Source organism: Protomyctophum bolini (genome assembly GCF_963924005.1).
Source record: "Protomyctophum bolini genome assembly, chromosome: 18".
Taxonomy (NCBI): domain Eukaryota; kingdom Metazoa; phylum Chordata; class Actinopteri; order Myctophiformes; family Myctophidae; genus Protomyctophum; species Protomyctophum bolini.
Genome location: NC_137879.1, coordinates 30,322,273 through 30,345,972, shown reverse-complemented (window position 1 = coordinate 30,345,972; position 23,700 = coordinate 30,322,273). Strand labels below are relative to the sequence as shown.

Below are 23,700 nucleotides of genomic sequence, written 5' to 3'. Positions count from 1 at the left end.
ATTAAAAATGGTGGATGAACCGGCAGGAAACGCACCTGAGTCCCGTGTCACACTCACCGCATGCTCCTCTCATGCAGACTCGGCTCCGTTGAGGATACCAGAATAGATCTAAGACAAACTCTGACTTTGTCTACGAGAAGTCGTCGGTATATATGACGGTTATGTTCCCCGCGAGCCCAGCAGGTTCTCCTCAGTTATTCAGAGACTTATGAAACATTCAGAGTTTCCAGGTTTCCCACAAAAGAGCCATAATAAACCAGATCTTCAAAGATAAAGTGAGGTTTCATTTTTGGGTCGTATCTTGTTGTTCTTGGCGTGTGCTGCTCCGTTGCTTTGAAAGATGGCCTCAAACATTCATGGTGATGTGTCACATACTGTACATTATACAGAGAGCAAGCTGGAGGAAAGCGTGGATTCTAGTGGTGTAGCTATGTGTGGGAAATTAACAATGAATGGATTCATGTTCAGGTTCATGAATATTAGATCATGTTTCATATCAAAGCCTGTGGTGAGATAGAACCTTGGATAAAACGTGATCGATCCCAGAAATGAAAATTGGGCACGTTTCGTTTTAAGTAATTGCTTTTGGTGATCTTTCAGATCTATGCTTTCACATGCATAAATGTACTACAAAAATGATTTGTAATTCAATAGATGATGGAAAACAACTTTTGTAATGCCTGAGCACGAACATAACATTTTATGCATGCCGTGTGTGAGTGTGAGTGTGAGTGTGAGTATGAGTGTGAGTGTGAGTGAGTGTGAGTGTGCGCGTGTGTTTGTTTGTTGTCACATTTACTATGAAAACGTGCAATCCCTGTCAGTGTATCACTCAAAATCCCCATACATGTGAAACCCCCCCCCCCCCCCCCCCATACAGTATATGTAGGGGAGGGGAGAGAGGGGAGTTGCAACACTCAGTTCACACGGGTGTGATTTTTTATATATGAATCCATTTCTGCCATATGCCGAGTGATACGAGTCACCGTTTTGCTAGAAATTGAATTAGCATAACTAATCACTAAATACTGGAAATAGCTATAATTTTGATAAGTAAAAAAAGAGCCTGGTTTCCAGAGTAAATTGCTGCGTTCCATGATTTGTTTTGTCACTTCGCTTGACAAAACAAATCACGGAACACAGTGAATCAGGCTGGGAACCAGGCTAGAGCCCTGGGGCTCTGGTGGAGACTCTGGTGGAGACTCCAGCCACACATCCAGCTGTTGTGGTTCCAAAGAACTGGAACCCTCAGCCCAGTGCTCTGGTGAGGACTCCAGCCACACATCCAGCTGTTGTGGTTCCAAAGAACTGGAACCCTCAGCCCAGTGCTCTGGTGAGGACTCCAGCCACACATCCAGCTGTTGTGGTTCCAAATAACTGGAACCCTCAGCCCAGTGCTCTGGTGAGGACTCCAGCCACACATCCGCATGTTGTGCTTCTCAGGAGCCATGTCGTTCTGGTGACTCCTGCCATTCACAGAGTGAGAAATAGACTTCGAAGACACGTCAATTCAAATCGTCAGATTACATCTAAGGGTAGCCATACATGAAAGAAGCGCTGCTCTCACTCCCTTGACAGTAGGTGTACAGTTGTCAGGAGCTATGCTAGCTTATGGCTGTGACTTGTGCTCAGGCTGGTGCTTGTGCTCTGCTAAACACTCCACAGGACTGTCATGGCCCTCTCCCTCCTGGACATTTTGGTTCCCTGAGTCTCTGAGTCATGCATTGGGTTTACAACCAACCTAAAGTAGTGCCACCCTAACTACTTCACACCATTAACTGACCCCCTTCACAGAGCTCTAGTGCCGTCCTGATACTATTCCAATGTATTCACCAAGAATACATTTTAGTCTATGGAAAGGCCTATTTTTAGGGGACTTCTGCTTCCTATATAACGGCCAGAATCCATGCACTTGGTTCTCATATCAAGAGGCACCAGACAGTAATGTCTGTAACTCATTCTGGGGGTGAGTTCTACAAAGCAGAAATCCCCATTATATTTATAGAATAGCTATTTAGAATGTCGCTCCATTGAATTCAATGGGTTTTGGGTCACCACCAGGGGCCTAATGTATACATTACTTTGCCCAGGATGTTTTGACTAAAACATCACCATGTTGTAGAAGAGGAATTCTAAAAAACTGGGACCCTTATTTCACCGGCATACAGTGGATTCTTACATTGAACTTAAAAAAAAAGAGCTAAATTCTGAATGCGAATTACCCAATTTCTGCAACTCAGCATACAGCAGAAATGGATTCAGCACATAAAAATCATATAGAAACAACACATTAAATACTTTTCTGCAAGAATGCCTACAGGGTCATATTCTGAAGGGTTTTTTGACGGGCCTGCCCCAAAGTAATTAGTAGAGTTCTCAACAGGCCCGAAATCAAACCCTGTACACTTTAGGCGTCTTACTGGTGTGTGTGTGTGTGTGTGTGTGTGTGTGTGTGTGTGTGTGTGCATGATCGTGTGTGTTTGTGTGTGTGTGTGTGTGTGTGTGTATGTATGTGTGTGCACGCGGCGCGCATGTGTATGTGTGTGTGTGTGTGTGTGTGTGTGTGTTTGGGTTTGTTTATTTAAGATTTCTTTTTGACATTTTACTCAGTATATTTACCCCTACTTACACTGTAGAGAGAGAGAGAGAGAGAGAGAGAGAGAGAGAGGGGGGAACCCGGGTCCCCACCTTCACAAGGAGCATATGGTCTGTGCCACCAGGCACCCCGAGCTAGTATCTTTATGTATTGTGCATGTAATTAGGCCAGATCTGCATAAGCTCAGAAGGCTCACTACCCTTCAGACCCCATCAAGGTGTGTGTTCAGCATTACAATTTAAGCATCGCTATGTGACTCTTTTTTTTTTTTTAATTAAGGTCGCCTCTACTGTATAATGCATTTTAAGCTCATTTATAATACGCTATAATCTGCTTATGGGCATTAATGAGTAAACATGTTTTCCCGTCTGTATGGTAGAGTATGTTAATACAATATAACTTATTAGGGTGCAGGTTGAATTTTGTCTCCCTGCATTTAGATCGTGTCAAAGGTAGGCAGTAAGCAGCCATGCAGGCTCTATTAGCACAATGGTAACAATGTCAGCACTTGTGCAGGAGCCGCGTGCGTGCGTGTGTGCGTGTGCACGCGTGTTTGTGTGAAATACATACTGTACACATACTGTACACACACACACACACACACACACACACACACACACACACACACACACACACACACACCAAGTGACAAAAAGGTGTCAATTATTCAGACAATAAATGAAGTGTCACTTTATCCAGACAACATAGAGAGTACTCTGCAGGCTGACGGCATGCAGGACATGGCAGTGTGCAATGCAGAGACCACACGGAGACATACAGTGTACCGTATATGTACTGTCATATGTCTGGCTTATCTCAGCCACACATGCACAAGTATACATTATTAAATGTAAACAGAGCAGCATGAAAGCCCTCCACCTTGTCTAACTCCCTCCCTCTGTCCTCATTACTGGCTGATGAGAGCACGGCCGTCCCTGTAGGGCTTAGACAATGTGGCACTGAAGCCTGGCTATATGCGTCACTCCTTGTTCCCCTCGCTCTCCCATGTCTTTCCTGTCATGCTTTTATCACCCGTGTCAAAATGTAACGACAGAAAAGGCCTGAAACAAGAAAAGCCATTAAACAGATTTTTGACCGCACCCATGCATGCATGGCACTTCACGTCAACTGACACAAAAAGAAAAGCTGCTAAACAAAATGACAGTGTATAAATACTGCAGACAAAACGCAACGCAAAGCTGAAAGATAGTGGAGGTATATATATATATATATATGGCACAGTTATGGGTGGGGCATATCAGTCCCTTGCCATGCCCACAGTTTCTACCCACATTGATAGTTAATGGCTCTGGTGCTGTTGTGTGTTTTCGCTGAGTCACATCAGCGCAATCTATCTTTCTGTTCCTGTGGCTGCTGGCGGGGTGTCGCCACCGTATAACTAACGACTCAGCAAAGCCTTTGTGCATGTGCATGTGTGTGTGTGTGTGTGTGTGTGTGTGTGTGTGTGTGTGTGTGTGTGTGTGTGTGTGTCTGTGTGTGCGTGTGTGTGTGTCTGTGTCTGTGTGTGCGTGCATGTGTGCGTGTGTGTGTGCAAGTTGGGCCTAGACATTCATAGGCTGTATCTCACCATCATCTGCATTGTTGTGATGTACGGTATGTACAGGACGGAACATATATCATGTACATGGTACATCATGGCAAGAACATCATGTACTCGACGTGCATGTCAGTGATGTCCTCACATTAACTCCCTTTCAGAGCGTGTCCTGTGAAATATGAATTTGTCTAATTGAGATTTGATTATGTTTCCACGACCTGAACTCCTCCTCTCTCATAAATATTTGTCTGATCGAAAAGGCAATGTTATGGAATCGGGGCCAGCAGTCTTGTTTATTTTCAATTTCTCATTCCTAGATTTTTTTTTCTAAAATGTCTTATCATATTTATTCAGCCATACAATATGCTGATACCAAAGTGAACGATTGCCAAGTCCTCACAATGCACTGTGCCCACCGGAGTGTGTTATACATTTCCCTGCATTTGTTGACTTGGCAAATAAATGGCTCTTATTTCGCAGTAATGATTTCCTTATACTTGCATATAGTCTCTGTGGGGGTATAGTATCAGATTTGTTGGACTCCAGAAAAGCGGTGTTGAGAAGCCGTGCTCTTTCCTTTTTCAGGTGATATGCAGTATTGTGAGTCACCGCCCTGAGGGCAGTGAGTGCAAGCCAAACGGGTGACGGCGTATATATATCGCACAGTGTTGAAAGTGCCATCGTACTGTTGCCATGTTCTCGTTGCTGCTCCTTTTGAAGCGGAAGGCAAGGCGAGGCAGCCACAGTGCGGCGGCTCAGAGAAGCTGTGAAGTCGAATGCAAAGCGAGGCAGCCACAGAGAAGCTGTGCCATAACTGGAAGGTCACGGGTTTGACTCCCTCTAACAGCCAATTTGTCTGTGTCTATACTGTAGATTGGACGCAGTCTGTCATACTGTCCTCGTTTTGCCTGTGCTCTGACGCCTTCTTCTTCTTCTTCTTCTGAGAAAAGCCTTTTAATTAGATCACCCAGAGCTCATTGGATAAGCATTCTAAGGACAGCGCACTCAGTCACTGTGTACATTCTGCTCATTTTGTACTGACAGACTATGCCATATGCTCCTTGTGAGCGCCAGGACCCGGATTTGAGTCTGACCCCTGTCTTATTTCGCATGTCTTTCCTCTCTCCCTGCCCTTAATTTCATGTCGCTCGGCACTGACCTATTTGGAATTAAGCATGAAAATTCCAAAAATACATCTTTACGTAAAAAAGGAAGGGCTACCTGCATACCCTCTTGGGAGCCAGCCCATTTTTCGACAGAAGGACAGAAGAGGAAGAAATAAAAAGCTACTACAGCACAAAAATGCTTGTCTTTCCTTGGGGAAAACATGAAATTAGCCAAGCTTCATCAACCAGATTCCTGGGAGTTATATGAATGATGAAACTTGGAGCTTGAAATACCATGCTCACCTTGTTGGAAATAAAATGACAGTCTCTCAGTATCCATTGGTGGGTAGCACTAGCATACTGTAGTTATGTAGTATTATACCACAGGTCGTTTCGAGGAAGCAATCTGATTGGTTGAAACAGCCTTCTATAGCCGTGGGTTAAACCAGCACCATTCACCACCTAATCAAAACAAAGAATTCAGCTGCTCTGTTCTCCCAGAGCGCAGCAAACTCGGTGTCTAGGCTAGCTAGTTTCTTGGGACATTTGTGGTCGTAGTGACTACATCACTACAAAGAATATTTTTTTTCAGCGATTTTCTTAGTTTTAAGGGTAACTGTTGTATACTTGCAATATTACACTCGAGGGTGTGGTTTAACGTGATTATTGCCATGCACTTCAGTGATGCTTGCGGAACTCACTGTCGTGGCAATAATCACCTTAACCCACACCCTCTCGTGTAATATTGCTTAACTAGATGGCCTACTCGATGGCGTCAGGAACTTAAAATGGAGTTGTGTCTTTACTTGACACATTTTGTTACTTTTGATTATTTATGATTTTACTCAACCTGTACAAAATGTATTTCCCCTCATGTTTTCTGTGTTTTTGTATCTCTGTCCTTTATTTCATAATTAGATTTTCCATAGTATGTTGCATGGGTCGGCTTACCCCGATCCAATCCTTGATGCTGAGTGCCAAGAAGGAAGGCATTGTAATTTGTGTCCCCTTTGTTTATATGACCCGTCCGGGGATTGATTGAAAGCCGACCTCCCGGTTTCAGAGCGGGCACTCGGACCACAAGGTCATTGAGCTGGTAGTGTGTTAAGAAGTGGACACTTTTATACACATTTATAGTTTTTGTAAGAAGGGAGGGGGATAGAGGAAGATTATAAGCTAGGAGAAAACAGGATAGAAACAGCTAAAATAAATATATATATATGCCTATATACAAATACAGGTATGTAAATAAGGTGCGCTGTGTATGTAATGGGCCGCCTGCGTCACAGTCGTGTCGTTAGCACTCTGGATGATGACATTGCAGCTGAGGGTGGCAGTGCAGTTGTGTGAGTGCAGGGACACATGCCTCGACATGCAGCATAGAACATACTGTATCTAGAACAGACACTCATGGAATTGAGGGGGGGAAAAAGAGGCTTTTGAAGTTTTTTTAATGTTTGGGTTTGGGGAGGCTCTAATTATCATCGTTGTTTGTTGTTTATAAGTCGGCTATAAATAGCTAATAGCTCAGCAAGTCGGCGGCCCTCCACTTCAGCTAAACGATAAGCTTCAAGTCAAGATCCCCGGAACGGAACTGGGTTTATTTTGCGACCAACATGCCGGCACATTATCGGCGCATGTTGTAGCAATGCATAACATACAGTGCAGTATAGTAGACATGAGGAGGCGTATACTTGGAGTTATTATCTGCAGCAGGTTGCTGCGGCGTTGTGGGTCTTTACCTTGAGAGTACATCGTTTAGCAAAAGTCTATTGAACTAATCGAATATAATAATAATTAAAAAAATTTGATTAATTTTTTTTATAGACAATAGCAAATCTACAAGCAACGTGCCACATGTGATGTGTTGTGAGCTTGTAGATCGGCAATGTTGACGAATAGCCAAGAGGACGTCTATAGGACACATTTGCTCCCTGAGAGTTGTCCCACAAGATGTCAGTGGTAGAAAGTACATAGAGATGGAAAGCACTGTAATTAAATACAATTTTGATGTACTTTTACTTTGTGTCAATTTGGTATTTTCGACAAAGTTTCACTTTTTGTTTTTATATATTTGTGTAGTTGAATTCAGGTAGGCTATTTTAATTCTACCATACTTCAACAGATTTTAACATTGTGGTATTTCTTGCTACTTTTACTTAGGTAAAACAGTCTCCATCACTGGCTAAGTGGCTATTGTCGACATACTAAGTGTTTAACTGACCTTGGCGTGCGCAGCGTCTTGCTCTCATCTTTTACTCTATAGAAACTTGCTAACAGTATCTCCCCCTTGGTTGGAGTAAGTAAACGATAAGACAGAAGGCGGGATTTCATCTGACGCTGTGATCAAGCGGGTGTCTATGAAACAGAAAAGTAAATTAGAGCCAGCCATTATCAGAGCTTCCCCTGTGACTATTATCGCTGCACCCTGCCAGGCGATAACTTGGTGGAACGTGACGGGCGCCTGTAACGTACGTGTTTAGTAATTCCCCATACGGGTCCAGAGGGTCTGTGTTTTGCGCAGATCAGATGAGAGTATAGGTTTCCATGTGTTAAACACAACGGAGGGGGAGACATTTAATTAACCATTCAAGCCCTGTATACTTGGTTGAGAAAATGTGAGAAATCATTAGAATTTGTTTGCGATTTGGAGAAAACTGGACTATACTCGGGGACCACACAAGTCAGATACATGTTGGGAAAGCATGCCCACATGCAATATTACACGAGAGGGTGTGCTTTACCACCATTAATGGCACACCTGGCAATCCTACGGCGGGTACATGGGTCCTCTATTTGTGCGAGACATATGCTCTTATTCAATGTAATCTATTGCATATAGTGTGTCTATTGTGTCTATTAACACCAAGGCCAGGTTGTCTAAAATATTATGATAATGTATCTCCTGAGTGTGATAGATGTCGGCAATCTCCTGCAGACCTCACTATCCGTTCTGGCTTTGCCCGGCCCTCTTTACACAAATATTGGACAGATATCTTTAATTCTATATCATCGATAGTGGAGCGTACCCCTTTGGGGGCTCTGTTTGGGGTTTTCCCCCTCAGTGCCCTTATTCTCTACACCGGAGAAGGGTGTTTGTCACTTTTGTCACTCTGTTGGCTCTAGGAGACTAATGTTGACCAATTGGAAATGACCCACTTCCCTATAGCTCTCACACTCACTGGATAAGGGACATCTTGTATTGTCTAGAATTAGAGAAGATTACATTCTCGGCTCAATCCATGCCACCTGTTACAATAGAAACGCTGTGCAGGTGCCAGAGATAAGGGACAAATTAAAGAGTAAATAATCGTAGGCACATCCATGTGCACATCGTGTGCACGTCAGATAAAACATATATATATTTTTAAAAAATCATATTTTTTTAATGACAGATGTAGCCACTATGACCAAAAATGTTCCAAGAAAATCGCTAGCAAAGCAACGCAGTCGGCTCCGGCTCTGGGAGAGCAGCGATACTCAGCACAGCTGATTAGGCATTCCATCATGCTCGTTTGAAGCGTGGCTCGATGGCTACTTCAACCAATCAGATTGCTTCCTCGAAACGACCTGTTGTATAATACCCGTTACTGCACCTGTTGTCAGGATTATATAGTCATGCAGGTTAATATACATCAAGACTATATTTCACAAAGGGATTGCATGTATTTTATTCAGTCCGACCAGAAGTATAGGCATAATAAACCATCCCCACCAACCATAAAGACATAATGACCAGAGGCCCCCCTATAGCAAATCGAAATAAAACTAAACAGTAAACAGGACTTAGGGCCCCTGCCAAGACCCCACTGCCAAGCCCCTACACTGGGTGATGGATTACCATCAGCCGTGGGCCATCTGATGTATGGTCCACTCCACTGATATGTTCCATTCATTTTCCCTCAAGTTAATACATTTAATATTTAATATGCAATAGCAAGTGCAGGGCCCACCGTGTGCCGTGTGAGCGGCCCTGCAGAGTCCCGTTCTCACGGTATACATACTGCTGAATTGGCAGGATGTCCGCGGCCATTTAGCCCAGTCGATTATTATATACGCCCGCCGACGAGGCCTCCCAGGAGCCCCTCGGTTTTGTGCTCTTTTTTTATTTTCTCCTTCATTCACGCATCGACAAAGCAGCAACACAGAGGTAAATCTTATACCGTACGTTTACGGGTGAACGCGCATGCAGGCAGAATGCATGGCAGCAACAATACAATAGAGACAGGCACCTTTTTAAAATCATGCATAATGTGAACAAACACATCGTTGCGCTCTAGCTCGCACGCACGGCGCACGCACGGCGCACGCACACATACATGCACAGGCTATTTATCTGATGGATTCCTATACTTGGCTTAATAACAGAAGATTGAGCCGCAGAAACACTATAGATGCCTTTATACCAGAATCTTATTATGTCTATATCTAAATGCACCAAGTCCTCGTGTGCGTATACAGTACGTGTGTAATCCTCGTAACTCGAGAACCGTTCGTCCCACTGACTTCACATTCGACACACACGTTCCAAACCCCCACAGGGACTGCAGTAGCCGCTGTCGCGTCGGTCGAACACACGGTTGTCCAGAACCGCCACAAAAAGGCCTCTGCCCGGGTCTGCATATATAGGGCCCTTGCCCATGGGGTCCATATATGGATATATCATCTGAGATATATCGGTAGTATATCTGTATTATCTCTGTATAGTCATGTGATCAAGACTCTGTCCGATTTGTCATATTCCATCCTGATTGGCTAAGATTGACTTCTACAACCTGGCCTGCAGGCAGAAAGTTCTTTTCTATAGTCTCTCTCCGAAACTATAGCCACCCCCTGTATAGAGCGTCGCAGTCCCTCCCCCTTTCAGAACAACGAGTGGGGAGGGACTGCGACGCTCTATATTGTAGTGTAGCAGTCACTGCTGCCGTGCGTCATGATAATGGATGCAGCAGCACAGTGGCTTCTGAATCTGACATTCATTTGATGAGAGCACATTTCAAAAGATTATAGGCTATCTCCTTGCCATACACCTGCGTGATACATAATATATATATAATACCACCCCTTCTCTCTGCTTTGCCTTTTCTCCGCCTGCCTCCGTTGTACGTTGTGATTATGTTTGCTCTATCCTAGGGCTGTGCAATATAGTGTAATTTATATATATATATATATACATATCGTGATATAGTGTCTGGGATTTTCAATACTGTATTTGTGAAATCCCATACTGTATAAGTGTTATTTGTTCCTGGCTGGTTTTCTACAAAGACATCTTTGTAAAATGAAAAAGAAAATGATTATATAATAACAAGTTATTGTTATATCATTATTGTCACAATAATCATAATGGTACTTGGTTAAAAATAATAAATATAGCTTACGGTCACCCAGCGTTATTGCAGCTGTTCGTACCCCAAACAGACCTCCTGTTTGGCTCTTCATCTTGCTTTGCTCATTCTATGAGCCAGACACACACACACACACACACACACACACACACACACACGCTCACACACACACACACTGTCGATCAATCAAACTGACCCTCATGTCCAACAAGGGTCACTCTCAGATATTGGGCAATAAAAAGGCGTCCGGTACACGGGTCAGTCCAGTGTGGGCCCTGCAGATCAGAGAAGCCTTTGATTTCCTCTCAGAAGCCACCCATGTGTGCCATGGCCGTGTCGCTCCGGCAACAACCAATAAAAATGCAGGTCAGAAATACCAGCGCGAGGTTTTTTTCCCCAAAACGCTGTCTGGGGGCTTTGCTCGGAAATAAAGAGGAAAGGCTGATGGGAACGAGGAGAGTAGAAAGGAGAGAAGGATGATATGTGGAGCCGGTGATGAATTGTTTGGCCAGCCCTCCTCCTCGGGAGTCGTACGGTGGCACTGCAGCTTATAGAGAAGGGAAATGTCATGGTTTTGGGATCAGCTGGCATTTACTCTCCGCCTGCGCCATTTACCGAAGCTGCTGTTTATTATTACTTTATCACCTCGCATCTCTGGAGGAGGATGCGACATACACTATGTGTGTGTGTGTGTGTGTGTGTGTGTGTGTGTGGGAGGTGATTTGAGCTCTGGCTTATACGAGCGTGCATTTTCAAGTATACCCGCCTCGTGCAAGAACACGCCGACATGTGCAGTGTAGCGTCACCGTGCACACACTGCACACACACACACAGCTCAAGTCATTTGATGCTATATAGCTCGCCATGCGTTTGAAGTCTTCAGCAAACAGTGCTGAACAAATGCACACAGGCATGGATTCACACAGGTTATTACTCTATAGAGAGGACGCACGCACGCACACACACACACACACACACACACACACACACACACACACACACACACACACACACACACACACACACACACACACACACACCAGTCCTCCCACACCCAATTACAGTCCTGTATGCACGCACGCACGCACGCAGTCGCACGCACGCACTATAATCTACCAGAACCTATGTCTCTCTCTCTCCCTCACCTCTGTCTCTCTCCCAGGTTCTCATCCCTTGCAGGATGATGATTTACACTGTGACATTAGCCAGCTGTGGGGCTGCTCTCCATGCTCTTCATGCTCTAATCACTGTAGCCAGCTGTGGGGCTGCTCTCCATGCTCTCCATGCTCTAATCACTGTAGCCAGCTGTGGGGCTGCTCTCCATGCTCCCCATGCTCTAATCACTGTAGCCAGCTGTGGGGCTGCTCTCCATGCTCCCCATGCTCTCCATGCTCTAATCACTGTAGCCAGCTGTGGGGCTGCTCCCCATGCTCTAATCACTGTGACATTAGCCAGCTGTGGGGCTGCTCCCCATGCTCTAATCACTGTGACATTAGCCAGCTGTGGGGCTGCTCTCCATGCTCTCCATGCTCTAATCACTGTAGCCAGCTGTGGGGCTGCTCCCCATGCTCTAATCACTGTGACATTAGCCAGCTGTGGGGCTGCTCTCCATGCTCTAATCACTGTGACATTAGCCAGCTGTGGGGCTGCTCTCCATGCTCCCCATGCTCTAATCACTGTGACATTAGCCAGCTGTGGGGCTGCTCTCCATGCTCTAATCACTGTGACATTAGCCAGCTGTGGGGCTGCTCTCCATGCTCTCCATGCTCTAATCACTGTAGCCAGCTGTGGGGCTGCTCTCCATGCTCTCCATGCTCTAATCACTGTAGCCAGCTGTGGGGCTGCTCTCCATGCTCTCCATGCTCTAATCACTGTAGCCAGCTGTGGGGCTGCTCTCCATGCTCTAATCACTGTGACATTAGCCAGCTGTGGGGCTGCTCTCCATGCTCTCCATGCTCTAATCACTGTAGCCAGCTGTGGGGCTGCTCTCCATGCTCTCCATGCTCTAATCACTGTAGCCAGCTGTGGGGCTGCTCCCCATGCTCTCCATGCTCTAATCACTGTAGCCGGCTGTGGGGCTGCTCCCCATGCTCTCCATGCTCTAATCACTGTAGCCGGCTGTGGGGCTGCTCCCCATGCTCTCCATGCTCTAATCACTGTGACATTAGCCAGCTGTGGGGCTGCTCTCCATGCTCTAGTCTCCATGCTCTAATCACTGTGACATTAGCCAGCTGTGGGGCTGCTCCCCATGCTCTCCATGCTCTAATCACTGTAGCCAGCTGTGGGGCTGCTCCCCATGCTCTCCATGCTCTAATCACTGTGACATTAGCCAGCTGTGGGGCTGCTCTCCATGCTCTAGTCTCCATGCTCTAATCACTGTGACATTAGCCAGCCGTGGGACTGCTCCCCATGCTCTCCATGCTCTAATCACTGTAGCTGGAGCCGCTCCAGAGCTGGAGGCCTTTAAAAGCCCCTGCATTGCAGGAGAGACCATTCACTCACTCAGAGATGGAACGAGGCACAGAGAGAGAGAGGGAGAGAGAGGGAGAGAGAGGGAGAGGGAGAGAGAGAGAGAGAGAGAGAGAGAGAGAGAGAGATAATGGATGAAAGAAGGTGCAAGAGAGAGAAAGACAGAAGACAATTATCTCCTGACAGTGTAAAAATGGATCTGCCTCTGTTAAATGAACACTGTGTGTGTGTGTGTGTGTGTGTGTGTGTGTGTGTGTGTGTGTGTGTGTGTGTGTGTGTGTGTGTGTGTGTGTGTGCGTGTGTGCGTGTGCGTGCGTACGTGCTGCAGACCGACCGACTGAAAGGGTTTGCATTGGTGTGTGTTGGAGAGGGATGCATTGGTGAGTGTTGGTACAGTACAATCTGTCAATCTGGTATCCCGACAGCCGCACACTCCACTGTATAAACCATCATGATTCTGAACAACACATAGAATCCATCCACACATAACAAATGGATGTAGTGCATACAAAGATTTGTATATTGCTCGCCACGACCGGATTGTTGACCTAGTGTCTGATGCAGTTCAAAAATATGTGCCATCTAGTGCAGCAATGTATAAACATTCAAGAGTGTTACCAGATTGGTTTAGCTGTGCATGCGATGTCTTTGCTAACATCCCAAATACACCTGATGTTGTCTTTGTTGACACCAGTCACAAGGAGGTCCTGATTCTGGAGGTGGGCTGTGTCTTTGATTTGTACATGGACCAGGCATTCCAAGATAAACATTCTAAGTACCAACCAAGGCAACCGTTACTTGGAAGTATACCAATGTTGAGTCAAAACTCAGAAATGGACCACAAATCTGGTCAGCATCTGGTCAGACCTCAGAAACTACATCTCCCATAATGCAGCAGCAAGATGGCTGCTCGTTACTTGATTAGGAGCACCTTAGAAGGAAGGGAGGTTCAGTCATTCTCAAAAAACAAACGAATGCAAACCGCAAAGACTACTCAAGAGCTCTACCTCCAAAGATGCCAATGGTCGGTGATGTTTTGTTTTATTTACACTTGTGTATGCACTGCAGTACTGTTAGTTGTGGTTAAAATCAGGCTAATTATGAATAGTAGGTAAAACTGTTTCCATTTGATGCCATTTGATGCCTTGTTCAATTAGAGCTGCTCTACAAGCTTAAAGTTCAGCTATTTTTCTTCACTTATTCAAGTTAAAATGCTAGATGTTTACTTACCTGGCGGTATCGCTGTATAGATTTGCCATACTGATATTCGGAAGCCTGGGCCATGTGCAAGAAGTTGACCATGAGTGGCCTATGAATAGCTGGCATGACAAAGAGCAAAGCCAAACAACTTGCCAAATACTGTTCTGTTTCAGCTGTTATAGGCAGTTTGTCTGTGTGGAGGAGGAGGTGCCATGTGTATTCTTAAGTGAACATGAACTGTCAACCCCGTTATATTTGTTTCCTTGTAAAAGCGTGCTTGCGTGCGTGCGTGCGTGCGTGCGTGCGTGTGTGCGACCGACCGACTGACTGAAACTTGGCGGTTACTTTTTTCCCTTGGCAAGATTGAGGGGGTTGGTGTGTGTTGGAGAGGGTTTGCAAACTTTGCATTGGTGGGTGTTGGAGAGGGATGCATTGGTGTGTGTTGGAGAGGGATGTGTTGGTGTGTGTTGGAGAGGTATGTGTTGGTGTGTGTTGACTCTGTTCAACCAGAAAGGAATCTAACCTTCATTAGTATCATCGGTAACACTGGTGGCGCAGTCTGTAGCGCTGTGGCCTCACAGCTATAGAAGGTCCTGGGTTTGATTCTCGCTGGGGACGCTGTGGGCGCTGGAGTCATGTTCTCTCCTCTGCATCATCAGTGCCCATACCCTATAGGTGGGGTTGTTGAAAGGGCCTTTCTGTGTGGAGTTTGCGTGTTCTCCCCGTGTCCCCTAGGGTAGGTAGGGTAGGTACCCTCACAAAAACATGCAGTAATCCAGTATCTAAACTGCCCCCGCCCCCCCCCCAGCCGGGGTGCCTGATGGAGGGGAAAAGAACTGGTTGGAATAGCGTGTTCCTTCCACGCGCTATACGTCCAACCAGGGAAACTCCCCCTGTCAGATGGTCCTCATGCATAGAAGGAAGCATGAGGTCAGTCCGTTGCTATCCCCGTGTTGGCAGAGGGAGTGTAGAGTCCTGAGTACATATAGATCATTGACACTGGGAAAGAACAAAATATCGTGGGATAAAACATTTAGCAAAAAAGAAAAGGAAGAGTTATTTCAAAAATGGCGTATGTGCATATAGAGTGTGTTACGGAAGGATATGGGCAGTAAGGGGTCAGGGAACATGGTGCTGGGAGGATGGACAGTACACTACAGTACTCTACTGTATGTACAGTATGATGGAGATGCAGGCTGTGCCAAGAGACTGCGGCATGCAGTGCACAGCAGCAGCAGCATGTTCACTATACAGTGTATGAATCCCCCTCGTCTATAGGATCAGAGAGATCGATGAAGAGCCAAAATGAAATCTATGCATTTTGAATCATTAACGAGGAGTTTACCATCTCCTGTCACCTCTACCCAGCACACCACAGTAAATGGGGTGTAATGATTGGGGAAGGGTGTGTATAAGTGATATGTTTTGTTAAGATGACGATAATCAAGGTGTATAAGTCAAAATAAAAGAAGGCAATTAAGTTCTTAAACACTACTAAATTGCCCGGGGTCCTCCTGGGGTCAATCGTTGGCCCCCTCCTTTTCTCTCTTTACACCAAATCTCTTCACCGAAAAAGGTCGATCTACAAGCACACAATGAGTTGTGTCCTGACGTGTCGCCTATTGTGACATTATGCCCCTGGGTTTTTGTAATTAAGAGGAAAATGTTTTCGGTTTCCTAATAAGAAGCTAAATGTCCAGTTGATGGACAGGGAATTGGGAAATTGAAGTTGAATGTTAATCAAAGGAACGTTCAATTTCAAATAGTGGACAGCTGAGAGAGAGAGAGAGAGAGAGAGAGAGAGAGAGAGTAAAGTAGGGCAAAGGCAGAGCAGGTGTTAGACCAATTGACAAACGGCTGCAGCAGGAGAGGAGGAAGACATTGAGCGGTGAACTTTGGGAGCCGAGGTAAGGGAAACAGATTGGAGAAAACAAAAACCACCACAATTGCAGAGTGACGAGAGATCTGCTGCCCTGTGGGGGTTGATTGTGATTGTGCTTCAGAGTGCTCTGGCACGTCTGTTAACACTGTTTTCTCTATGTGCTCTGAATCTCTGTTCTGTTGTTGCTTGGGGTCGTACCATACACGTCCCCAGGAAAATCCACATGCAATATCCACTCAATGTCACCAATGTCCACGAGATTCAGTGGTGGAAAAAAGTATTATTTTAAGTAAAGGTATCAATGCTGCAGTGTAGAAATAATCCAAGTAAAAGTCCGGAATTCAAGTAGTAAAAAAGTATCGGCATCAAAATGTATTCAAAGTACCAAAAGTAGAAAGTACTCCTTATGCAAAATGAGTCCAATTTCGCAAGTTTCCAAATGTATAAAATCTTTTGAAAATAGCAGATCTACAAGCTCACAATGCGTCGCGATCGGCTAATTTCAAATGACCGAAATGTATATTGGGCCGAAGTGGAGTTGGAGTAAAAGTATTGGAAATGCTCAAGTAAAATACAAATACCTCAAAATTGTAAATGTGCTTAATGTAGTTACTAATTATATCCACTTTTCCCGGCAAAGTAGCCTACTTGACTTTCCCCATGTATACATTATGTTATAATAACCGCTTGCGATTCCATCAGTCTTTCAAGAACATTTTTTACCTACATCAGTGATGAAGCAGATTGATACCACATCTTTATCAGCTACATTGGAAGCTGATAAAACATTATGAATAAGTGTATGCAAATACATTAGGATCTAGACTAGAGAGATCCAGACAGATTTGGCTATGCAATAATACTAGCCCACTGCTATGCTGTTGTAGTAGACTTTACTTTCAAGTGGCTATATGCCTTGTTTCGTATTCTTTCTATGTACTACTACTTCCTTTCTTCATCATTTATAATGCCCGGATATATTTAACAGACATCTCGCATTGCACATGGTTTTCTTTTACGATGATTTTACATACTATTCGCCTCTTACTCTTGTGCTAGCAAATGAATGTGCCGCTGGAAAAGGCTGCGAGCTATAAGCGGGAATGCTTCCCGAGCACAAAGACATTTGGTTTGGCAATAGCAAGTATGAGAAATTAAAGCTCACGTCTTCCCTCTCGCATACCTCTGATAGCGTTGTTTGCCTCCCTTGCCTTGGAGCCATTGTTTTCACAGGCTTGTGTAGAATAACATATATGTGGGTAGGAAGGAGTTGAACGAACGTAGAGAGAATGGTGCAATGGAGCCGCAGCGGCTGCGTTTGTTTTGGCTGCGGGTCTTAGACCAACTTCGTGACAGCTGTGTTTCCAGCTATGCTACACGATACCAGAGGCGTCGTATGGAGATTTAGGGTTAGATCAATGGCACAGAAACGCTGTCTGGCTCCTAAAGTAACCCAGGTATAGGCTCATTTCTTACTAGTGGTTGAGATGTGTTGGTGGCACAGTCGCTAACATCTAAATGAAAAAGGCAGCACTCTCTTCTCTACCCATTGAAAAATAATAATCATTCAAAAACAAGACACACACACATCGCACACAGAATTGTCTTTAATTAAATCCAATTCAGCATGCTGGCTGAACAAAGAGAGACATTTCAACTTCAGACATTTTCAACTTCTTCAAAGGTACAGGTTTTTGAGTAAAGTTTGAATTAATAAGCAATACTAATAGAGGGAGTGCTACTCCATGAAATACTGACTGAGTGATGGTGTACTGTATGTGTTGTGGTCGTAAGCGCAATTAAGGCCCAAAGACAACGACAGCCATACCTACTTTTTGTTCCTATAGCTGTGGCATTCATGGTTACACACATTATGGTAAATACGGTGTTTGTGTTTGGAGTGCTATAGCCTATATCAGGAGATATTGCCACTCATGATGAAATCCATCTGAAGCCATTAAGCCAATCACTGTGTTGAGGTTGCGAGCGACCGTGGTAGAGTGTCACACAGCGGGGGCCCCGTAATGAGGTTGGATAAACCCTGCAGGAGGTTGGTTGGATAATGAGGATGGAAGCATGCAGCTGGTCACGGGGGGTAGAGTGGCCCGTCTTGGAGACCCAGAGACTCAGCGGTTTGATCAGCGGCTCCATGCCGCACGTGGAAAAGTCCTTGAGCAAGTCATTTAACCACTAACCGCGCCTGATGAGCAGATTGGTGCCTTGCAGTTGCATGTGCCATTGGTGTGTGAATGGGCCAATGTAATGTGCATTGTCACGCAAAGGACACTTCATGAATGCAACATTTATACCATTGAATGCAGACTTGTTTGTTTATCAAGCATAGACTTATTTATTCACTAAAACACATTACAGTATAGTCTATAAAAAGGCAGGATTAATTATGTACAGGTGCGGTTATAGCCTTGACAGACTGCTCCTCCTGCCTCGCTCCACTTTCTGACCAACTGTCGATCCCCAACCCTGCCTTATTTGAGCAGGACATGACGTGCAGAAAAGAACAAGACAGTTATGCCACAATAAGTGGGGGTCAAGAGAGATGGCCAGAACTTTCAAGCTTTCAAGCGGAGCTTCCGTCAATTGGAAACATTATCAAGAGCCGAGGTAGACGGTAGACTGATACAACTTACTAGAGTACTACACAAAAACGTTTTTTTTAAACATACAAATTTTCCCCCCATTTTCTCCCCCACCCCCCCCCCCCATATGTTTTTCCCTTTAAGACAAATTAGACAATATGTAAAAAAAAAAGTACAGAACTAAACAAACAAACAAAAAAGTCCAGTCCAATCAAACAACCATGTATATTTGACCAAGTGTAAACAATATGAACACATAAATTGAACACAGATGACAAAAACAATATAAATAACAGAAATAAAAAAATAAATAAAATAATCACAATTGTGAGTTGGGTTATTTGAGTCACAAAAAAACGTTTCGAGTAACGCACTTAAAAAAATGTTTTACATTCACGTCTGTTGTATTTTTAATAAGAACAAACTAAGCATTGTATTCTAGCTTTCACAGACTACAGCTGACACAAAAAACGGAGGGAAAAAAAACCCCCATTGAGGTGGGAGTACTGTCTGAGATCGATGAAACACCCCTGAATTAAATCCCTGTGGGTGTGTAGGCCTACATTGTCACCAGAGAAATAGCTGTATTATGTCTATCTGCTGTAAACAGAAAGTGGGATAATGCAGAGCTTTCAGACTCCTCAGCCACTCCAATATAAACTATCCCTGGCCTCCTTTTGTGTCTACACTTGCAGTCGCATGTCGCTCACCATGGTTCCACACACATTTTGAACATTTATTCATGTCAGCACAAAGGAGATGCAATACAAGGACACAAATAGTATAGGTGCAGTAGAGTCACACACACACACACACACACACACACACACACACACACACACACACACACACACACACACACACACACACACACAGAGAGAGAGACAGGCACGCGTGAGCATGCATGCACGCACAGTCGCACACACGTCGGACACAACCCCAGGATGCACTGCTCAACTCAACACAAAAGGGAGTGAAGGTCGTTATTTAATGGTTCTGTGTTGGATTCAGATGGAATTTCTGTCGCTGTGTTGGATTATCGACTTAGTTTGTGTGCATGTGTTTGTCAACAACAACAAACGTATACTTGCACTTGCATGTCTAAAATATACAGTAAGCTCTCAAGCATTGTGACCTGCTGTTACATGTATCTGTTTGTCAGTTCTCTTCACGGAAATATTCATTTTTTCATTCATTATTTATTTCTATAAAATATATTTTGAAATATACTTCAAATATATTTTAGAATTTCCATTTCTACAATAGCAAACATTGCGGAATTCTATGCTGCTGCAATGTCCATGAAGCATAACAAATGTAAATGTTACTCTTACTGTATATGTACACAAGATATAACCTTGAGCTATAGGCTTTGACTTATTTTATTCACAGTATAGTAGCACTTTATTTATGCAACTGTTGCGGTGAAACAGAAGTGAGGGAGACATCTGTTTTATTTTCTGGAGACACTCATGCTGAGATCTCATGCTCTTTGGGGGTTCATGTGCATAATATGTGCATATATAACCCGTTATAATTCAGACCTGAGGTGGATTGTAAAAATGTCTTCTAAATCTTAACAGAATCCTAACAAAACGTATAATTGCTATATCAGTGGTTCTCAAACTTTTTCATGTCAAGGACCGACCCCACAATAGTTATGTATTTGGCCGCCGACCACCATCTCAAAATATTTTGCTCCAGGGAACCCCAAAAGCTAAGATTTGAAGTAAAAATATATATATTCAAAGATTTATATAAGAAAGAAAGTAGTAGATTTACAAGCTCGTATAGCTTGTATCCTGGTTAAAGTGTTTCAAATCTAAAATGACACGGGTGCTTTAACGGTTTTAACCCCCATTTTGGACGGAAACCCCTTTTTGATGTTTTAAAGCATTATGTTATACTTTAGCTATTGAAAAATAACAGATCTATGCTATGAACTTGTAGGTCTGCTATTTTTGAAAAATTGCGAAAATGTGCCTCAAATCTTTGAATATATACTATTCCCTGGAACAACATATTTTCAGATGGGGGGGGGGGAGGCATATTACATAACATTTTTGGGGTCTTTGACATGAAATATTGAGCACCACTGATACAGAAACATAAGGTTTTTCAGGAAAATGTCATTTTAGGATATAAAATATCACATCGTGGCAGTCGGTTCCACAGAGCTCCCTGCTGACCATGAAGTGAAGTGAGCAAGGCAGTCGATCCACTCCTGGAGTGCAGTTACAACTCAATTTATTCACCGTGACCCATTTTTTTGTATGATGAAGTGAAAAATGCAGTATTAGAACCTTTTTGATCACACACCCCCAGTCATACTGTGTGCACATATTTAATTATTATATGCCTCCCTTTTAATCTTCAAATTAAATTCCTCCCCAATGTTATATCTGTGCTTTTTGCAGTGCATGTATGAATTGCATCTAGGCTGGTTCAATTAAGTCACATTTAATCACCCTGTGACCCTGCTTGGCCAGCCTCCACAAATGGGGCAGTAGACCAAGTCCACTGTGTGCGTGTGGTGAGGAGCAAACTATGGAGCACATCATAGAAGTGTGTTCTCTCCAAAGACTGGAAGGAGGATTAATCACCCTCCACACAGCAGACCAGGAGGCAACCGCTTGACTTAAGGACTTTGCATTCGCTAAATAAATAAATCACAAGTGTGAATAGACTCCTAACTTTGTCCATTAGATGTGTGTTTGGAGTGGACAGGCTCTATCGGTACCACTGTCATGTTTCAATTCATCACAGGTCTTCCATCACACACCAGTGACGGGGACATAAAGCCTATACAGTAAACAACAAAGAATAACTTCTTCCAAATATAACCATTTTCAATTAATATCACACTCTGTCTAGCGTCAATGCAGCTTCAATTCAGCTTATTGTTGTTCTTTGGAAAGCTCCCTTTGCATCAAATTCTCCTCCTTCCACGAAGTCGGTCACGGCTGAAATTGGTGTTTATGATGCCGCGCCAGACAGTTTATTTTCCTAATTCCAATTGCTACATTCCAATTATGGACTGTCGCTTCTTTCGCATTTTGATTTGATCTATTCTGTCGGTTATCTTGCGTGCTACCAAAGTTAATGCATGTGCATCCATCATCTCACTACATGAGGAGGTCAGGGTGTGTAAACAACCGGCAAACCGTAACTAAAGGAATTATTTGTAACACAACATAGTAATATGAAGTTATGAAATCATGATTATTATTATTATTTATTTATTTTTATCCCACGATTTTGCAACCCAGTTTTTTGCAGTGCCAATTATCGAATGTAATCCTAGGCGCTACACTTCCTCTGCCAACTTGGGGGGGGGAGCGGACAGACCTCATGCCTCCATCTATGCATGAGGAGTCCAAGCTGCGGCCACGTATAGGTCTGACTACCAGTCAGGGTGCTCAGGCCCCTAACCTCAGTCTTAAACGGCCACCGCAGCACACTGCCACACTGGACTACCAGTCAGGGTGCCCAGGCCCCTAACCTCAGTCTTAAACGGCCACGTAGGTCAGACTAACGCACTCAGTGAACTGCAAATACTACAGTCAGTATACCATGCAGTAGTATACTGGTCACAGTGGTGCATGAATAATATGTCACCCTAAGGACTCTGTCAATAACAAAAAATAAATAAATAAAAACTTCCTCATTGGTGCATGGGCTTCAAATCGTAACAAATTTCCCGCGGGAGGACTGTGATGTTCCTCTGTCCCCTGGTGCATAGACATGAAAAACAAAAGTGACAGCTGGCTTAGGGCCCCCAGACAGGATGATTTTTCTGTGTCATGTCATTTTACTGGCAGTTGTGAACATTGAGGCAGAAAGGTTTTTTAAGGGACCAATAAGTCACGAAGTGACTTTGGTCACTTATTGATTTTGTGTTTATTTTTCTTCTTCTTCTTCCGCCAAAAATAGCTGTTCTGGCTGAACCGTGCAGTCGGTTTTCGTGAAACGCAGGAATCTGGTAGAGGGCCATGCCAAACGGTGACTATGTGAAGCCCATGACAATTGGCCAAACGGCGGGGCTATAGCACTCAATTGAATTTCTTCTTTCTTGGTCCCGCCTTATCGCTGCTTGCAGCTATATTTTTTATTTGTTCTTCTCCCACATCATGAATATGGAGCAGGACTTATCCTCTCTGTGGCAAATCCCTTCCACCTGCAGCGCCAGATTCCAACAGAAGGGGAAGTGCTTTGATCACGCACACTGTCACGCAGTAGCGGTCACCCATTTCTGTTTAGCTGTATGGTATATACTGCATGTTGTACAGTAGACCACCCATGCACAAACATACATTGTGTGTGAGAGCAGGCATACAGTATTTCATACATGTGTGTCGTTGTCTTTGCCATGATTGTGTAGCGCATGGCGTATTGACATTTCATGCATGTATAATGCTATTTGGACTGTTCCAAGTATATTCATATGCATGTGCAATTGCAAAAGAAATGGGCACAGTTTCTTAACCACTTAAGCCATATCCTTCTTCATATTACAAATAGCGAGACTAGCAGATATACTGTATATAAGTTCAAAGTTTGACAAACTTATTTGCCCAAAATAGGGACACCAGGGTTTATGTGGCTAAAGCTTCACTATAACTTACTTGACGGATTTGACTCCTCCTCTCTGAAAAGTGCTGCAATTTTACCACTGAGCTGCCTGCTTGCTCTGGGGAGAAAATGTATTTGGACTTTCACGTCAAAATACTTTTGACGTGAAATGTCCAACCTATAATAGACGGAATCTAAATATCTCAATAGAAGAGCAGCTAGACCAAACAAGTCAAATTGTATGAGTTATATAATATTTTAACATATTCTACCATACAGATTGGACAAAATAACATTTTATTCATACAAAAATGACATAACAGGGCTGGTAAATTGTGATACTGCTTAACATAATTTATATTTTAGTGACTA

The 23,700-nt window shown here is 43.9% G+C and overlaps 1 protein-coding gene across 1 annotated transcript in view; it reads left to right on the top strand.

Annotated features, from left to right (window-relative positions):
• ormdl3 (ORMDL sphingolipid biosynthesis regulator 3) overlaps positions 1-22,807 on the top strand; it is a 78,947-nt gene extending 56,140 nt beyond the window's left edge. The window contains exon 4 of the mRNA XM_080789758.1: positions 22,690-22,807. Within this exon, the coding sequence (XP_080645884.1) occupies positions 22,690-22,702 (13 nt within the window). The 3' untranslated portion in view covers positions 22,703-22,807. The remainder of the gene's footprint in view (positions 1-22,689) is intronic.
• Positions 22,808-23,700: the final 893 nt, after the last annotated feature.